Source organism: Schistocerca gregaria, chromosome 8 (genome assembly GCF_023897955.1).
Source record: "Schistocerca gregaria isolate iqSchGreg1 chromosome 8, iqSchGreg1.2, whole genome shotgun sequence".
Taxonomy (NCBI): domain Eukaryota; kingdom Metazoa; phylum Arthropoda; class Insecta; order Orthoptera; family Acrididae; genus Schistocerca; species Schistocerca gregaria.
Window position 1 is genome coordinate 321549592 of NC_064927.1, and position 19389 is coordinate 321568980.

The 19389-nt window shown below is 42.0% G+C and overlaps 1 protein-coding gene across 9 annotated transcripts in view; it reads right to left on the reverse strand.

Annotated features, from left to right (window-relative positions):
• LOC126284265 (RIMS-binding protein 2-like) overlaps window positions 1-19389 on the reverse strand; it is a 1431128-nt gene that overhangs the window by 954631 nt on the left and 457108 nt on the right. For all 9 annotated transcript variants that reach the window (XM_049983077.1, XM_049983076.1, XM_049983073.1 and 6 more), the window contains exon 7: window positions 3439-3579. In XM_049983077.1, the coding sequence (XP_049839034.1) occupies window positions 3439-3579 (141 nt within the window). The remainder of the gene's footprint in view (window positions 1-3438; window positions 3580-19389) is intronic.

Consider the following 19389-nt stretch of genomic DNA (forward strand, 5'->3'; position numbering starts at 1 on the left):
AAGGATATGGGCCTACCTTTCTGATGAAGTAAGTGTAACTGGTGCTTCTCACCTTGATGTGCAAGAACTATGACTTTTTTTCTTAACTGGGAAAAGCTGAACCACTATACTATCAACTCAATATGTGCCTTGTGACCAACAGTGCTCATATTGAACACTTGTAAGAAAAAACTTTTTGAATTGCTCTTTCAGTTGGTGTATTATTTATAACTGCAAGTTGAAAGTAATAAATTCTAAGAAATCTTAAAATGCCAGTATTCATCTTGAAACACCCAATAGTATTCTGACAGCAAGCAATAACGCAGGCAAAATTAATGCCATATGCGGTGCATAAAGCCATTTGAAATATGAAGAAAGGAAAAGCACCTGGAGATGACCATGTGTCGGTGAAAACGATTAAAGCTGGATAGAAAGTAACCCATGATGAACTTGGTAAATTATTTATGGAATGTTTGCAGAAGTAGACAGTTCCTCAAGAGTCAAAGAATACAGAAGACAAATAAAATAGAAGAAACTACAGAACAATCAGTCTATGAAGTGACTTTTGACATGTGACTGTGGTAAAGTGAATTGAGGCAGAAAAGGAAGTACAATAAAAGAGTTATTAAAAAGCAGGAACACCACATGTGGTTAAAACAAAGTGATAAATCTGCTGTGAAATCAAGGCCAAGAAGTGGATCAGGGAGCCACTTCTGTGGCACAACAATAATATTTTGATAAAAATTTCCCTTCTGTGGCCCTGTCTCTTTTGCTTTCTAAGCAATGGCAAAGGCCCAACAATAGTAGTTAGAAGAACTTAACTCAGCAACTCTAATCTTCAGAATAAGAGTAGGAAAACTCCTTTTTTATAAGTGTACATGAAGATTAGGGTGACCAAGATCTGATCACAGTTTTAAGGGAGATGACCAAATCCAACCACGTTTTAAAGAAGGTTTAAGTCACAATGAACTTCTATTGCACAGTTACATCGCATTTCCTTGGAACAGATAACAAAGGAGATACAAAGAATCTGTCATACTTTGTTTTTACATCTCCATTTTCACTTCAAGAGCAATGATGAAAATTTATTCATTTTGAAACAAATGAATACACAAGTGAACAGTGAACAGTATAGTAGGTCTGATTACTGAAAAAAGACTGCACAAATCAGAACATGTTGTGCTGATCAGTCTCTGCTTCCAATTGCTGTCAACTTAAGCAATCTATTAGCACTTGCTCTTTCAAAGTATTGTGAAATGTTGTGTTATGCAAGTCAATTGAGAAATGAATAACACAAATGTATTTAAACATAAACATCTGCATAAACTTCTTTTGCAAGTCTTTGTTAATTCCATTTGTTATTTATACCACAGCTGCTAATTGATACAAGACGAGCACATCTATGGGTTGCCAGTACTGACTGAGAAACAAATAAATATTTCCCCCTCTCAAGGCCCCTCCAACCTGTATGCTATGTCATTCTTTCTCTGCTCCATGCTCTAGCTTGAGCCAGACCACCTCCTTTGCATAGAAGCACGAACAGAAAAAAAAGACTGTATGTTGAGAATAGTATAGATTATTATACAAACACCTTTCAAGACCTGTTATTCAGTGAATTTGACTGTCAATATTACTTTGCTGAATTAATATGAGGGTTGCCCAGAAAGTAATGCACCACATTTTTTTTTCGTCAACAATTCTTCATTGAACATAATGAAAGCTACACACACAAATGGTGTTTTATCCACACACCTTGTTTTTCCACATAATCTCCATCCCGTTCTATGGCCTTCCTCCAGCACAAAACAAGGGCATGTATAACCTGCCAGTACCAAACCTTATTCTAGAGGCAAAGCCAGTGCTTCACTGTGTGAATCACTTCCTCGCTGTCCTCAAAATGTCTTCCACAAGTTGCATCCTTTAATGGCCAAAACAAGTGGAAGTCCGAGGGCGCTAGGTCAAGGCTGGAGGGTGGACAGAGTAACACTGTCAAACCCTGTTTTACGATGTGTTTTGCAATTGTCAGACTTGTGTGGGGCTGAGGGTTATCTTCAAAAAATCTCCTGGTTTGCTATGGAACTGAAGTTGCCATAAGTGCATATGGAGTTTTGTTAATGTGTTCACATACGTTTCTGGATTAATGGTACTGCCTCTTGGCATCACATCAATGAGAATCACACATTTGCAGTCCCAGAACTTGGTGATCATGACCTTACCAGCAGAAGCAGTTGGATCAAAATGGTGTCACAATCTGGGACAAGAAGGCCTCCTCCTCAACTTCAAAATGTTGCAACAAGTCAAGACAAATGTTTTTTCTGTGCGATTTTTGATCCAATGTTAGACAGCATGGAATCCATCTTCACACACTTTCGAATATCCAAGAGTCTGGATAATTGCACCCACCCTTCCTTTGCTGATTGACAGATGTAGAACCAATTGCTGAGTTGTAATGCATCTGTCCTCGTGAATGACATCATCAGCTCACTGCAACATGTCAGGTATGACAGCCGTAGATGGTCTCCCTGACCACTGCAAATCATGAAGCTTTGCCAAACCACTTTATGAGGACTCACCCTCTGTGTCCAGTGAATAACTATACTTCCATAGACTTTGCACAAGCGTTTGTGAATATTCCCCACAGTTTCTTTCACTGCAGTGAGAAATTCAATGAGAGCATATTGCTTTTAATGTACATCACCAACAGATGCCATTTTGCAACTGTCCTGCAGCTACGGTATCTGTCGGAAGTGACGGAAACTTGGCACACTCACTCAGGAGACTTCAAATAATACATATGTAATATTTCTAATTCGTAAAATTGTTTTCAGCTGAGAAAAACTGCAGTGCATTATTTTGTGGACAACCCTGGTATTTTTAACAGTCAACACTGACAAACAGATGGTCATTAAAGGAAGTAAGAGGATTTTAAAAAATTGTTATAATACAGGAGATACTCAGAAATATGGGAGAGTTGATCAGCCTGTGTGACACTGGCTTCTGATAGTGTTCAGCTAACTGGAAACACCAGAAGATCCTGAAGAAGATCTCAATAAAGGAGTCAAAATGTTAATTGTTTGAGTCTAGTAATGTATCACAAACTGGAAGGCACAGAGCATACATCATTTCTTAACATTTGGAACAAATGTACCCATTTATCCCTTCAAACCCCACAACTTTTTTCTTGAATTCCTATCAAAGCTGTTAATGTTGCATGGTCTTCTCCAAAAATTAAAAATTATGTACAATGTTCACTGTCTTTCTGTTTTTCAATGTCTTATTATTTGTTTCATGTTCTCTCTTCAGAGGGGCGTCTTACAGAAATCTGAGACACACTGAGATAAATTAAGGTAGTTCAGTTTCAATTAAATTAAGCACTATCATGGCCATGACTTCATTGTTTCCACAGAGCAAACATTTGTACACATCAAAATACAATACAGAAGCAAGATGTCTGCGTACCAGGTTGACTAGATGAGCGACCATGTGGCAATACTCGTGAGGTGGTTTGGTGCATGTCACCAAGGTTGTCAAGTGCAGATGACGTCATGACTGCTGGGCGATTTGGACCCGCACTCCCTCCGCCATCAACCCTTGCAGAGTCTGAAATTATTTTAAATAAAAGACTATCAGCTTTTCAAATGAATGATGTACACAGTGAATAAAATGATCTGGTAATTTACATAATCAAAAACTAAAATTGAAAGATAAACATAACAAATATAGATGTATTACCAAATAAAAGAATTTGGACAATGAACTTAACACATTGGCTATCTTCAAAATACAAACAGAAAATAACTGTCATGGTAGAATATATGAAAGAACTTTGAATATAGTGCACAGCATTTTTAACATATTAATGACATTCATGATGGACGAAAAATGTTAACATACCAGACCTGACAACTGAACCAGTGACAAATGTTGCACAGCAGACTGGAACACTAATATACAAGCATGCTTAATTTTGTACCTTCTGCTATTTCTAAAGCTTACCCATCAATAAAACAAGAGGGGGGTAAAGAAAGCGTATAGGTAAGATGTACAGGACTGACAATGCAATAAGAGATGCGATAAAATTTCAAAAATGTTGTCAATAATGAACTGTGAATCAAAAGATTTGGTTTGGGGCCTCTGCTGTTTCTACAGCATATTTTGTGGACCATTCTCCAAGAGAAAGTCTTTGTTTTTAGCTTTCTTGTCTTCTTTAAATGGGCTTAACGGGAAGTTGCTTTTATAAGTAGCTTCTTTTACTTATCACCAAACCCAATATAATCTAAAATACATATACAGAATTTGTAGATTTGTAATGTTGGCTGGAATATACTCTGGAATTTTGAACTAGCAGGGATAGAATACATGGATGCCAGACTCCAGCCACAAGTGTCAAAGGACATAAAAAGGAAGAAAGAATTAAGAAGGCAATGAGATAGGACTGTAGCCAATCATGATATTATTCAGTATATACACTGAGCAAGCAGTAAAGGTAACTAATAATAGTTCTGGAAAGAGTTCAGTTCAGGGAGAAGAAATAAAACCTCGGAGGTTTACCAATGACATTTTAATTCACTAAGAGATAGCAGAGAACTTGGAAGACAAGTTGAATGGAATAAATGGTGTCTTGAATAGAGATTATACGATGAACATCAACAAATGTAAAGCAAGGGCAAAGGAATGCATGAGAATTAAATCAGATGGGGCTGGGAAATTAGGTTAGGAAATAAGACACGAAATGTAGTAGATATGTTTTACTATTTGGGTTGCAAAATAACTGACAATGGCAGACTCACAAAGGATATAAAATCAAGACTGACAGTAGCAAGGAAAGTTCTGTACCTTCACTCATGACACGCACGACTTGCAAATGAGTGCTCGGCCTATTCTGTGACCTGTATTACTGTTGTCCAGTCAATATGTTCCATACTACACCCAACCTGTACTTCATTTAGCTTACATGTTGCTCTATAAAGTACTGTGTTCCATAAATCATATTTGTTCTTGCTAAAGCAAACATGGCAACCAGTAAGGATTATGTTTTCTCCATGTGTTAGTGTCAATGCTAAGCCATCCAACAAACATCTCGATGGAAGAAATACTCCAACATAATATTTCCCAGCAGCAAGCTTTCATGGAACAACAGCAGGCTCTCACTGCCACTCTCAATCAAGTGGCATCTATGAGTTCATAGGTTACTCTCCTGTCAATGCAACCATTGCCCTATTTAGCATATGATGAATCAGCTGAAGATTGGGACGGCAACATTTCCAGGTTTTTCGGGTGGGTAATGGAAAACTAAATAGGGTTTTCTTTCTTCCCTCACTTTCCTTGTGCATTTACCAGTTTCTGTGCCAACTTGTGCCTTTGCAAGAACTGGGCAGTTCATCATTTGATGAAATATGCAAGCTTCTCTCAACCTATTACTGTGACAGAACACGTTATTGTGATGCATGTAGAATTATACCATTGTCAGAAATGCCCAAATCAATCTTACAAAGCCTGGGCTGCAGAATTGAGCCATCATTGTAAATTTGCCACTAGTGCCCATCATGAATCCTACACTGATCACATGGTGTGTGATGTTATTATCGGTCTGGCCCCAGGCAGGAAAGTCTATGAAAAAGCACTTCAATGTGAGAATTCAATACCTAGGAATGTGCTCAATATAGCGCAGTCCTTTGATGTGTCATGGGCCACAGGCAATCAGATTGTTGTGTGGGGGGAGGTATCGGAAGATGCTCCATCAATCCTTGTTAGGCACACTGCATGTACTCAGGATGATGGAAAAGCTGTTGCAGCAGTACAGGGCTATTACAAATGATTGAAGCATTCACTGTAGCTCCATTCATTGACATATGGTCACGACACACTGCAGATACATAGAAAAATTCATAAAGTTTTGTTCGGCTGAAGCCGCACTTCAGGTTTCTGTCGCCAGAGCGCTCGAGAGCACGGTGAGACAAAATGGCGACAGGAGCCGGGAAAGCATATGTTGTGCTTGAAATGCACTCACATCAGTCAGTCATAACAGTGCAACGACACTTCAGGACGAAGTTCAACAAAGATCCAGCAATTGCTAACTCCGTTCGGCGATGGTATGCGCAGTTTAAAGCTTCTGGATGCCTCTGTAAGGGGAAATCAATGGGTCGGTCTGCAGTGAGCGAAGAAATGGTTGAACGCGTGCGGACAAGTTTCACGCGTAGCCCGCGAAAGTCGACGAATAAAGCAAGCAGGGAGCTAAACGTACCACAGCCGACAGTTTGGAAAATCTTACAGAAAAGGCTAAAGCAGAAGCCTTAATGTTTACAATTGCTACAAGCCCTGACACCCGATGACAAAGTCAAACGCTTTGAATTTTCGGCGCGGTTGCAACAGCTCACGGGAGAGGATGCGTTCAGTGCAAAACTTGTTTTTAGTGATGAAGCAACATTTTTTCTTAATGGTGAAGTGAACAGAAACAATGTGAGAATCTGAGCGGTAGAGAATCCTCACGCATTCATGCAGCAAATTCGCAGTTCACCCAAAGTTAACGTGTTTTGTGCAATCTCACGGTTTAAAGTTTACGGCCCCTTTTTCTTCTGCGAAAAAAACGTTACAGGACATGGGTATCTGGACATGCTGGAAAATTGGCTCATGCCACAACTGGAGACCAACAGCGCCGACTTCATCTTTCAACAAGATGGTGCTCCACCACACTTCCATCATGATGTTCGGCATTTCTTAAAGAGGAGATTGGAAAACCGATGGATCGGTCGTGGTGGAGATCATGACCAGCAATTCATGTCATGGCCTCCACACTCTTCCGACTTAAGTCCATGCAATTTCTTTCTGTGGGGTTATGTGAAAGATTCAGGGTTTAAACCTCCTCTACCAAGAAACATGCCAGAACTGCGAGCTCGCATCAACGATGCTTTCGAACTCATTGATGGGGGACATGCTGCGCTGAGTGTGGGAGGAACTTGATTATCGGCTTGATGTCTGCCGAATCACTAAAGGGGCACATATCGAATATTTGTGCATGCCTAAAATAACTTTTTGAGTTTTTGTATGTGTGTGCAAAGCATTGTGAAAATGTCTCAAATAATAAAGTTATTGTAGAGATGTGAAATCGCTTCAATCATTTGTAATAACCCTGTACAACATTCAACTCACTGTCACAAAGGGCAGTGTTGGTTATGCAGCTACAAGCTGCGTCTCAAGAGTGGCTATGTGCTGACAGCCGCCCCTCCACCCCTTTCATTTTGCCCATACTGCTTCATCCAACACGAGCATACTGCATGCCCCAAGCATTGGGCTGTCTGCACAAAGGAAGACCACATTGGATTGGTGTGTAACTCCTCTTCACACGTAGAGACAAAGAAGTATCGATGGATATAAAACAAATTGTTTACCGATTTGTGTGTGTTTAATAACCCACTAAGAATGCAAGTCAACAGAGGTGCCCAGAGTGACTTTAGTAAGCGTATAAACATACGTGGACATGGGCTCTCCTCCACTCGTACATGTTTCAAGGACGTTGATTAGCTAGAATAAGCAGCAGATTCCCATCTTAGGTCCATTCTTCACTCGTGTATTGCTAATCTGTTGTTCACTCTCTCACCTTTCTTGTGTATCATTCTCATATCACAGTTATGTTTGGATTACATGCGCTTAATGCTGTTGGTTTCTCCATTGCCAATGGGGTACATTTAGTGTCAAATCAAGTTCCGTATCAGCAACTGGATTTTCTCTGCTCTGAGTTTTCATCTATTTTCCATTGGGCTTGGTTGTGCTACCAGTTTTCAAGCCCACATTATGATGAAAAGAATCTGCCCACCCATGTTTTTTTCAGGAGCAGCAGGTTCCCTATCACATAATGCAACACTGTCAAGGCCAAATTAGATCATCTGATGTCACTCGATGTCATTCGGCTTATTTCTGCCAGTGAATGGGCTACACCACTGGCCGTCATTAAGAAGCCAATGGGCAAGCTTTGCCTCTGCAGTGACTCCGGTGTCACAATTACTGTGCATTCAGTGACAGATACATACTCTTTGCCCCACCCTGATGGGTTGCTTGCAATATTATCAAGCGGCCACTGATTTTCCAATATTGATTTGTCAAAGCCATATCTCCAGCTCCCCTTAGCTGGGGCCACTACACACCTTCTCGTTGTATATAAATCTTTTTATCCATACCAATATCAAGCATCTCTTTTGGTGTCACTAGCACTCCCACAATTTTCAGCATTTCTTTAGAACAGCTGACAGCCGCTCTGACTGACTTTTCTCAGTTGCCTCAACGATATCGTTTTTTCAGTTTCTTCCTCTGAAAACCACCTTAAAAATCTCATTTTGTTGTTTTCTGTTTAACAGTCTGTGGGTCTCTAGTACAATCCTGCCCCCAGCTCTGTGTGCAGGTTGGAAGTTTGTTATGAGAAGACTGTAAGCGTAGCAGTCCACTGATGATGACAAATGTTTGCCGCTAGCACCACAGATGCTGTATGAAAGAACACAGTGTAATTATATGCAATTCTTTGCTGTGTTAGTGAATCTGATTATTGTAAAAAGACAAATGAACAATTGATTATAGACTTTTAACTTACTTCATGTCTCATCCCTGTATGAGACAAGATGTTTGTGGTGTTCATAAATCATTTGGTTGTTAGACCAACGTTATTATAAATATGTTTAATAGAGTCTAATGTTTGATGACTAAGTTGAGTTGCAGAAGTTGTTGACTGTGAAACTTGAATATATATCGCAATTGAACTGAAAGTATTCTGCGAGTATCCAATCATTTCAAGAGTAGAGAAATAGTCAAATAAATTCCTATAACCAGCGATAGTCTTCAGAGAAGAAACTTTTGGGAGATCAACGTAGCTGATTATCCAGAGAAGAGGATGGGCTACAAACATCATGTAAGTTAACTGATTAGAGTGAGGTGTGAATTGTGAATGCAATCCAGTTTCGCACTACTTCTCATGTTGTTAAAACGTTAGACTGTGTCTGCCTATTTTTCAGCCAGGTCAGCATCTCATATTGGCTACAGATGCCTCTCAGCACAGTTTTGGCATGGTATTGGCACACAAATATGCAGACGGGTCTGAATGACCCATTGCTTATGCTTCTAAGGCTTTAACTCCCACTCAGCAGCAATATTCTCAGTTTGAAAAGATAGCTTTAGTGATTGTGTTTGCTCTCAAGAAATGTCATGTCTTCTTGTCTGGTTCCAAGATCCATTTCATCACAGATCACAAGCCATTGGTTGCTCTTTTTAACATTTCATCTTCCCTGTTGAACAAGGCAACATATGGGTTGCAGCTGTGGGCACTCTCCTCACCTGTTACCATTATCAGATCCATTAACGACCAATGTCACAACACGCCAATGCCAATGCCAATGCCTTATCTCACCTTTCGATTGGGCAAGACCTGTAGTTCAATCAGGACGAGTTGGTTTGTTTCTATATATACACTGGTCACTAGACTGCATTCGATGGTTTTCCCATCACTAGTGTCACAACAGCACTGGCCATCGCTATGGATCCCGTACTTAGTCGGATCCCCTCTTTTGTGCATCAAGGTTGGTCAGAAGAACCCCTGGTACATGCCTTGGATCCCTTGCATAATTACTTCTACCTCCAGCAATGCCTTTCTGTGTTTGATGGGATTATTTTGGTAGCTATGGAGGCCACTGCTCCCCATGTTGTGATTCCTGCTTCCTTATGCCACAATGAAGTGTGGTTTCTGCATGTTCATCATTGGCGGACCTCTCACACCAAAGCTTCCAATGCTTTAACCCACCATCATGTGTACTTGTCGGGCATAGATGGGGACATTATGCACAGTATTGCCACTTACATTCAATGTGTTCAGCAACAGTCAGCCCTGTGGGCATCTTTTTTGCCCTGGCCAATGCCACAGCACCTGTGGGAGTGTCTACATGTTGATTTTACTGACCCATTGCTACATCAGTATTTGCTTATGGTAGTGGATGCCGATTCCAAGTTTCCCCACATGGGGCATTGTCCATCCATGTACATGGTGCCCACTATTTTGGCAATGTCTAAGATTTTTGCTATTGTGGAACTTCTTTATACCATGGTTACTGATAATGGCCTCCAGTTTATTTCTCTAGAATTAGAATCTTTTTGTTAGGCTAGTGTCATTTGCCATCTCTCAGCTCCATTGTTTCATCCTCAGTCTAAAGGTGAGGCGAGACACATGTTTGGGATGTTTAAAACTCAAACACAGAAGTATGTGTCCAACAGGTCCCCTAAAGCTGCTTTAGACCATTTTTAGAGTTCATACTATTTCATTCTGGTGGGGGACAAGAGCCCTAGTGAGCTGCTATATGGATGCTAACCAAAGACTCTCCTTCACTGCTGCACCTGATGCTACAACCACTTGCATTGTCAGCTTCACAAGGATTCCGTCCAGGTGCACCTGCCTGGGTCTTATGGTTTTGGTCGCCTACTGACCAGATGCGCCTGCACACAGCGGGGTCCAATCATCACCTCTCCCGCCTACGCCACTGACTGTACCTGTGTTGCAGACAGTACAGTTCACACCACAGCTGACATTGCTGCCTGGTAGATTGCTGTCTGGGGTTCCTGCCCTGCCCCCGCTACTCAACTGCCGTTGCTAGTGCAGCCTCCACTGCACCAGACGCTGCAGCCGCTGCCACCTCCATTGTTGGGTCCTGTGCAGCCATCATCTCCAATACCCCTGCTGACACCTCCGGCACCAACCACAGACCTTGGTGAGGATGTTGCTACAGAGACGCTATCCCCATTCCTGCCCTTCAGCCTCTCATGAAAGGGAGGACACGGTGCGACAACCCACCCCCTTGTCATTTCTGCCCCCAATTGCCGGTGACTGCCTACCATATGCTGCAGAAGACACCATTGTTGTGCTATGAAACAGATATCAGTGTCATCACTGGTGTTTTCCATGATTCATAATGTCAGTGCCTTGTGAGATCAGGTCACTAGCCCTCAGTCAAGAAATAGTTAATTTGGATTTTGTAACATCAACCAGAAATTTGACTGAATTTTGAAACTATGTGGGAGTGATAGAACTGAGGCCTTAAAAGCAATACTGATGCCAGAGCTGAGAAATAAAGAGTACATTGGTTGGGCTGGTACACAGACCAGAGCAGATAAGGGGTCTCCCGGGGCTCACCTCTGATGAGAGAAATCTTTTCTATATCCTAGCTGTGCCAAGTCATCAACAGCAGGAATTATATGGTCCAAAGAACAAAACCCCAGTGAGACCAGAACAAAAGCCACAATGTCAACTGTGCACATAATCAAGAGATCAAACAAGAAAAAGTTCACCTAAATGTGCAAACATTTAAGTGACCAAACATCCTCACATCATACTACTAAGCTAGTAAACATATGACTCACTTGAATTGATGACTGCCTTAACTTGGTGCCTTAGAAACCAGAGGCTCTCTCCAGTACACATGGCATAGGTATCCCCTGATGACAACCATCACACCTAGTTTGCTGGCTGCCACATTATTGGTTCCACTTCTTCTGTAGCATTACTGGCAGATGCGGATACCAAATCCCTTCCCCCTTTAATGGGCATGTAAGAGCGAAAGTGTCTAGGTCCATTTCTTCAACACCTGGGAGAGGAGAGGTAGAAACTGGATGCCTGGCCAGCAGTTCAATATAAGAAAACTGTTCTTAGCCATGTCAAACGGGCTGTGGAGATGGCATCCGAGGGAGTGAATTAACCTCCACATGCTGTGAAGGTGGCATCATCAGAGGGAGTGAATTACCCTTCATTGGTTTCTCTCCCCCCCCCCCCCCCTTCCGCCAAACTGTGAAAGAGGAACACAGCCATGATTTTAAATCATAATCCCTCTGCCTCATATGTTTGAGGGGGTGGGGGCTGACCACCAGTACTGGGTGATGATCTCCAGAGTTGGTTACTGAGTTGGCGGTTGACTATGCTCCTGTGACAACTGTAATTGGTTTCTGTGTCTCAAGCACCTGGCCATGATCTCAAAAAGTTGCCAATCTCTGTGTTGGACTCTCATCCCTTCTGTCCACTCAGGTCAATGCCCAAGAGTGCAGACCTAAACCAACACAATCTTCCAGAAATGGAGCATAAAATAGGACTGCTGGGGGTGGAGGGTAGGACATGAAAGAGCCAACAACGTATTAGGTCACTGTCCATGCAAGAGCTCCACCACACTACATCCATTTATCAGAATGCTGTGGTAAATATCTAAGAAGTGTGAAAGGGTCTCCTATATTGGCATAGTTTGCAATGCCTTTCTCAATAGCATCTTTAAAGTCTGAACTATCCCCTCTGCCTCTAAGTTGGATGCTGGATAGCAAGGAGGTTTTTTGGATACCAGGTGACAGAATGTCCAAAAGTCTGACACCAAAAACTGGGGGTCATTATCAGCAGCAAGTGTGACTGGTACAATACCTGTGGCAAAAATAGTTGTGAGCACCCTGATGGTGGATCTAACTGTTGTGGTGGACATCTGTGCTGTATAGGGGAAGTCTGATGTGGTGTACATCAGTATCAACCATAACTACCCAAGAAAAGGACCAGTAAAACCCATTTGTAATGTATCCCATGGCTGAGCCTATTGAGGCTATGATAAAACTTCTGGGGAGGGGCTGCTTGATTCTGTGAACAGGTGTGCCACTCATGGAATGCCTGTTATGAGTGCTTATTGCTGACCAATATATATATATGCTTCTCAGCTCATGCTTGCACGGGGGCATCTACCAGTGAGAAGAATGCAGCAACTCAAGGACATTTGGATTTATTCAGGGAGGCGCTTCCATGCAGCACTCATCTTCCTCTGTTGTAAGCAACAATGCTCCCTAACATACCGCGAGTCACACTTTTATACTAAAATTAGATCAAAAAGCTGGTTGGGCACTTTCAGGAATATGCACAGACCATCACAATTGAACTGCTGCAACAATGCTGCACAACCATGGATCATAACTTGTAGCTACTGCTACTTCCTTCGCACATCTAACACATCTTCAAACTTAAAATAAATTATTTCCTCCATATCAAAAGCCACATATGGGCACCTGGGCAATGCATCAGCATTCACATACTGTACAATGGGCCAAAAATGAATATCATAAAAAGGATTGCTGCAAATAGTGTCTCATACTGCAGTCTCTGAGCTGTCTTGTCAGGGAGATTGAACAATAGTACCAATGGTTCATGATCTGTGACCGAGTGAAATTTAGTGCCATACAAGAAAAAATGAATCTTCATAACACTACAGACTATGGCCAGCACCTCCTTCTCTATTTTGAAGTAATTGTTTGGGTGGGCGAGACGGTCTTAGATGTGAAAGTAGTTGGTTGTTCTGACCTGTCCGGATTTCTGTGGGACAGTACAGCACAAATCCTCTATTGCGATGTGTCACCAAGCAGTATTAAGATTTTCTTGGGATCGATGGTAGCAAGACAAAGAGCATTGTGTAAACAATGTTTTTGCTGCACAACAGCTCGCTGACAAGTGCAGGAACAAACAAATATCACATCTTTTTTTTCAAAGCTCAGTGAAGGGTTGTGAGAAATCTGATGCCTCTGGTATGAATTTGTTATAATAGTTTACCTTGCCAAGGAATGACTGTAGCTGTTTCAAGTTCCAAGAGGCAGGTAATTTATGAATCACTGCAACATGGTCATCGAGTGGTTTAATGCACTCCCTGCCTAAGACACATTGTAAATAGTTAACACTAGGCACAAAAATGTAAAATTTTCCAATTATGTTACAAATGTTCTCCCCGGGTGATATTCATAACAGTTAAATCATCCAGGTAAATTGCACACTTTGGTGTACCCTGAACTTTCTGCTCAATAAAACACAGACAAATTCCTGATGCTGACACAAAAAAGTAGCCTAATGAACTTGCAGAGATGAATCATCATATTAATAACAAACAACTGTTGTGACACATCATTAAGGGGCAACTGCAGATAAGCATCTCACAAATCAATCTTTGAAAAATAGTGTCCACCAACCAATCCCACCAATAACTCCTCAGTGCAAGGGATTGGATAAATGGCCATGTTAATCTGGGTGTTAATTGTGGATTTAAAATTACCACACAGCCGAATTGCCCCCATGGTTTTTTTTTTTTTTTAACCACAACTAATGGTCTTGTCCACTGCCTCAATACCACAGATCAAATACTCCCCGAGTCCTAGAGTCTGTCTAATTCAGCATTAATGACATCTTTCATGGCAAATGGCAAAGGTCAAGCATGGCGAAACATAAAGAGTTAGTGGATGGCTTGAGATGAATGCGGGTAAGAAAGTCTCTTCCTTTATCTAATGTTGGCTCAAACAGCTCTTTTTGGGATTGAAAAACTGACTCATAGTCATGAAAAGGAATGACTGGAGACACAAAATTGACATGATCTAAAACTTGGAAAGGTCAAGATTAACCATTAGGTCGTTTGGGCATATCTTCATTCTCTTGAGCGTCTCGACAAATTTCTGCTAGTTCACAATATGGTCTTCACAATGTCCCAAGTTTGGTGCTAATAATCCTGCCACATGTTTAGCAAGTCTGAAGGTGGGCAAACTGATTGCACTAACAATGGGCCTCAGAGGAGCACTTTCAAGGGCCGCTGATGAAAGACACCTGGTGAATCAGTAGAAGAGGCCAAACAGACTGTATCCCTGCCATACTGTGGAGCAACTAGCAGTAAGTTAGGACATCTGCTGCAGAAACATGGGCTAAGACCAGTGTTCCAGCCCGCCCCCAAGATATGAGAAATGTTGCGCCCTGATTAAAGACGACATTGCTCTTCGAGTGTCCAGTGCATACAGTTCGAAAATACAAAAGTGTTTGCTCATGCATCTATATATTGAGACTCCGTTATAAAGGAAGTGCCCGAGATTCATTTAAACAACAGCAATTTCAACAGAGACCAGGGAAACACACACAGCAGGGCATGGGGACAGGCGTTGGACATCAAAAGAAAGCAAAGACAGATGCACGACACAGGTGTGGCAGTTTCAAATGTGGCGCCTACCCCTGGTGCCACCTGAAGGTATCGGTGCTGCCACAGGCAATAGCTCTGCTAGTTGCCCAGGTCGACTTATGCGCGCATGCCAAATTGGATCGATCTGATTTGCTGCTGATGATGTTATCATGTCTATATAAGTGAGAAACCGTAGCAGCCCCGGCAGTCAGTGAATTCTTGACTATGATGGCCGGAGATGACCATGAAAAGCTCGAGGATTTTATTTGAATTGGCGTGGCTTAAAAACCGAGAACGTTTTACTCATGTATGCCATCGCGAAAGACTCCAAGGACACACAGCTTTCCTCTACGGTGAGGACACAATGCGCAGAGTGAGACTGTTAGAAAAACTGGGGAAAAAGACATCACATCTGATGAGTTCTTTGGCATTTTTACAACACTGCTGGGACAAGGAGGTAATTCCTTGCTTTGCAGTAGTCAAGCACCACATTCGAACAACTGCAATGGACAGAATTTTGAAGAGGACCAGTCTTGCCATAGTGAGACAGCGGATACAACAGGCAAGTTATGAGCTTGATCATAATACCAGGAACCTACTTGAATGTCATCTGTCTTTTTCATCAATATTGTCACCATTTTATTGGGAATTGCTGGACGTAGTGACGGCAGCGCAACAACATGCAAGTTTATCCAAGGTAACGTCGAAGCAAGATAATGTCGAAGCAAGTTCGACTGACTGGATCACGAAAGAACTGTTGTGAAAGCCATTAAGGCCCATAGAACGATTGTTAATCTTTCCAACAAGAACTGGACGATGGTTCTGTATCAGCACTGAGTAAAGGCCTCAACTTTTCTCCAGCTCCATGATGTCTGCCAATTTTGGATATAATTAGTGGAATTGATCAGTGCATTAGGAATCTTTCGCATGATGTAGCTGAGGACGTAAGGCTAATTACCAGCCGTATCCTGGCGAAAGCTCAGCCACCAAAATCTAATATTAGCCAGGAAACACGACGCTGCTTATGGTTATTGGGCGAGAATGAAGACTTGGTTGTCTTGTCAGCCAACAAAGGGAATGCGACCGTGGTTCTGAACTCTTCAGAATACCTCCTGAAGATGCTACATTTATTAGAAGACACCAAGTACCGCAAGCTTAGTTGTGATACCACACAGACCATTGTCAGAAAGACAGGGAAGTTATGGAAGGATTCTGGCTTACCAGATGAAGCGGTGCAGAAATTAACACCACATGCTGCCAGACCTCCCAGGCTTTATGGATTACCAAATATACACAAGGAAAGTGTACTTCTGAGGCCCATTGTTAGTGCAATCAGTTCACCCACCTACAGACTTACTAAACATCTGGCAGGATTATTACCACAAAAAGTGGGACATTGCGAATACCATGTTGTGAACTCGCAGAAATTTGTTAAGACACTCAAGAGAATGAAGATGGGCCCAAATGGCCTAATGGTTAGCCTGGACGTTGTGTCACTTTTTACAAGGGTGCCAATACAGGATACACTGGATCTTTTGCCCAACATTTTCCATCTAGAATCATTAAGTTGTTCCGTCACGTCCTAACAACAACATACTTTTTGTACTGTATGAGATGCCAGATGGCACAGCCATGGAATCACCACTGACTGCAGCAGTCACAAATTTCTTCATGGAGCACTTTGAGGAGCAGGCTCTGCAAACTGCGACATAGTTGTCATTTTGCTTTCTACAATTCGTTGATGACACCTTCCTGATATGGCCTTGTGGTGAAAATACACTACAGCATTTCATCGATCACATGAATGGTGTCCATCCCAACATTTTATTTACTGTCCAGATGGAGAAGCATGGCAAGGTACCATTCTTGGATGTTTTGGTTAAATAAATGATTAAATAAATGGTCATTCAGAGTACCGGAAACCAACACACACTGATCGGTACTTGAACGCCAATAGTTTCCACCACCCTGTACACAAGAAAGCTGTCCTGAACACATTGGTTCATTGAGCCAAGATTATCTATGATGATGACCACCTACAGTCTGAATTTCAGAACTTGAAACTTGTTTTCAGTGAAAATGGATACAGCAAAAGAGAAATTACAAACACTTTCAAGGGCCGCCGATGAATGACACATGGTGAATCAGTAGAAGAGGCAAACAGACTGTATTCGTGCCATACTGTGGAGCAACTAGCAGTAAGTTAGGACGTCTGCTGCAAACATGGGCTAAGACCAGTGTTCCAGCCCACCCCCAAGATAAGAGATATGTTGCGCCCTGTTTAAGATGACATTGCTCTTCAAGTGCCCAGTGTGTATGGTGTACTCTGTGAATGTGGCAGCTTGTATTTGGACAAACAATTTGCACAGTTGCAGAAGGTTGTACTGAGCACAAGTGCCATATAAAACAAAGGGAGCTTGACAAGTCAGCCATAGCGGAGCATTCCCTAGAAAACAGATATAAAATACAGTTCGAAAATACAAAAGTGTTGGCTCATGCGTCTACATATTGGGACTCCATTATAAAGGAAGTGGTCAAGATTCATTTAAACAACAACAATATCTACAGAAACCAGGGATAAACACTGAGCAGGGCATGGGGACGGGCATTGGACATCAAAAGAAAGCAAGGACAGATGCATGGCATGGGAGCGTCAGTTTCAAACGTAGCGCCTGCCCCTGACGCCACCTGACGTCACCAGTACTGCCTTGGGCAATAGCTCCGCTAGCTGCCCGGGTCAATTTACTCGTGCACGCCACATTGGATCGATCTGATTGACTGCTGATGATGTCATCATGCCTATATAAGTGAGAAACCGTAGTAGCCCCAGCAGTCAGAGAACTCCTGAAGATGGCGGAGATGGCCATTGATAGCTCGAGGATTTTATTCAAACTGACACAGCTTGAAAATCAAGAACGTTTTATTCAGCTAAAAATGTATTTGATATTATTTTAATTGACAATAATGAAATAAAGGCAAGAGAAAAAATCAGATCAGTTGGTGGATGGAGCTAGGCAAGTAGCCATCCGGGGCTCTGTATGCAATGGCAGCACTCCACCCATGGTGTTAAACAGCAGAACAGAACCCACCATTCATCGTAGTGCAGAGGTATGAATAGTATGTTTCCAGCCCTTCCTAGCCCACCTCCAGTGGACTGGCTTCCATAGCACACGTAGGTTCAGCCATGCCTAGATTGCCTGGTTGACAACAGCTGATGTATCAGTGTGTAGGCTGAATTGCTGAGTAACTTGCTACTTTTTTTGCAGTTCTTGTGAGAAAGAAGACATGGCAACTCAATGACAACTTCACTTCATTGATGTCTCCAAAAGGAGCATTTGCACCTAGCACAACATGCAGTTTTCTATTAACCATAGTACATCCAAATTAACTACTTGAAAAATAAAATAATAACTTTTGTAGAATTGAAACTTCCAGGCAACTTGCGAGCAAGTGCTCTACCAACTGAGCTGCCCAAGCACAACTCACACCCCGTCCTCACAGCTTTACTTCTGCCAGTACCTCATCTCCTACCTTCCAAACTTCACAGAAGCTCTCCTGCGAACCTTGCAGAACTAGCACTCCTGAAAGAAAGGATACTGCGGAGACATGGCTTAGCCACAGCCTGGGGGATGTTTTGTAGAACTGTTTGGCACACTGTGAAAGGTAGTGTGATTCTGAGTGGCAGAAATGAAGCAAACATCATGAACCTAAGAGATGCACAGTGGTTAGACACTGTACTCGCTTTCAGGAGGATGACGGTTCAATCCCGCATCCAGCTATCCTGATTTAGGTTTTCCATGATTTCCCTAAATTGCTCCAGGCAAATGCCGGGATGGTTCCTTTGAAAGGGCACAGCTGGCTTCCTTCCCTATTCTTCCCTAATCCGATGAGACTGATGACCTCGCGGTCTGGTCTCCTTCCCCATATAACACAACCCAACCCTAAAAGATGAAACTGCTAGTTAGTCCCATGGTAGCAGATTTCTCCAAAGATCAGCCCACAAAGTTGATGAAAATAGTATGCTCTGAGCCACACAGAAAACAGTATACCCACAGTGTTTTTATCCATATTAGAAGAGGAATGTGCTAAATAAATAAACAAACAACTATTATTATAGCTGTGTATGTAGCAGCACTAAGGGACGAATAGCACTTTTTAAATTATATAGTTTACTTCATGCTTTTTGAATGATATAGTTTGATGTGGTTTGGTTTGATGTTGGTGTAACCTAGCGAAAGCTTCTTTAATTGCCAAGTGGTAATATGGCACTGTATGATCACTGCAAACTTGTTTGTATCTCAAATACAGCAAATGAGAGATACTGAGTCTATCTTGATGTGTCAACATGTGATCATTTAGACAGTGGAAGGCAATAGTACCCAGATGAAATCAAACTTCTACAATAACTTTCCACATCAGATTACAATAAGATCTCAAGCTC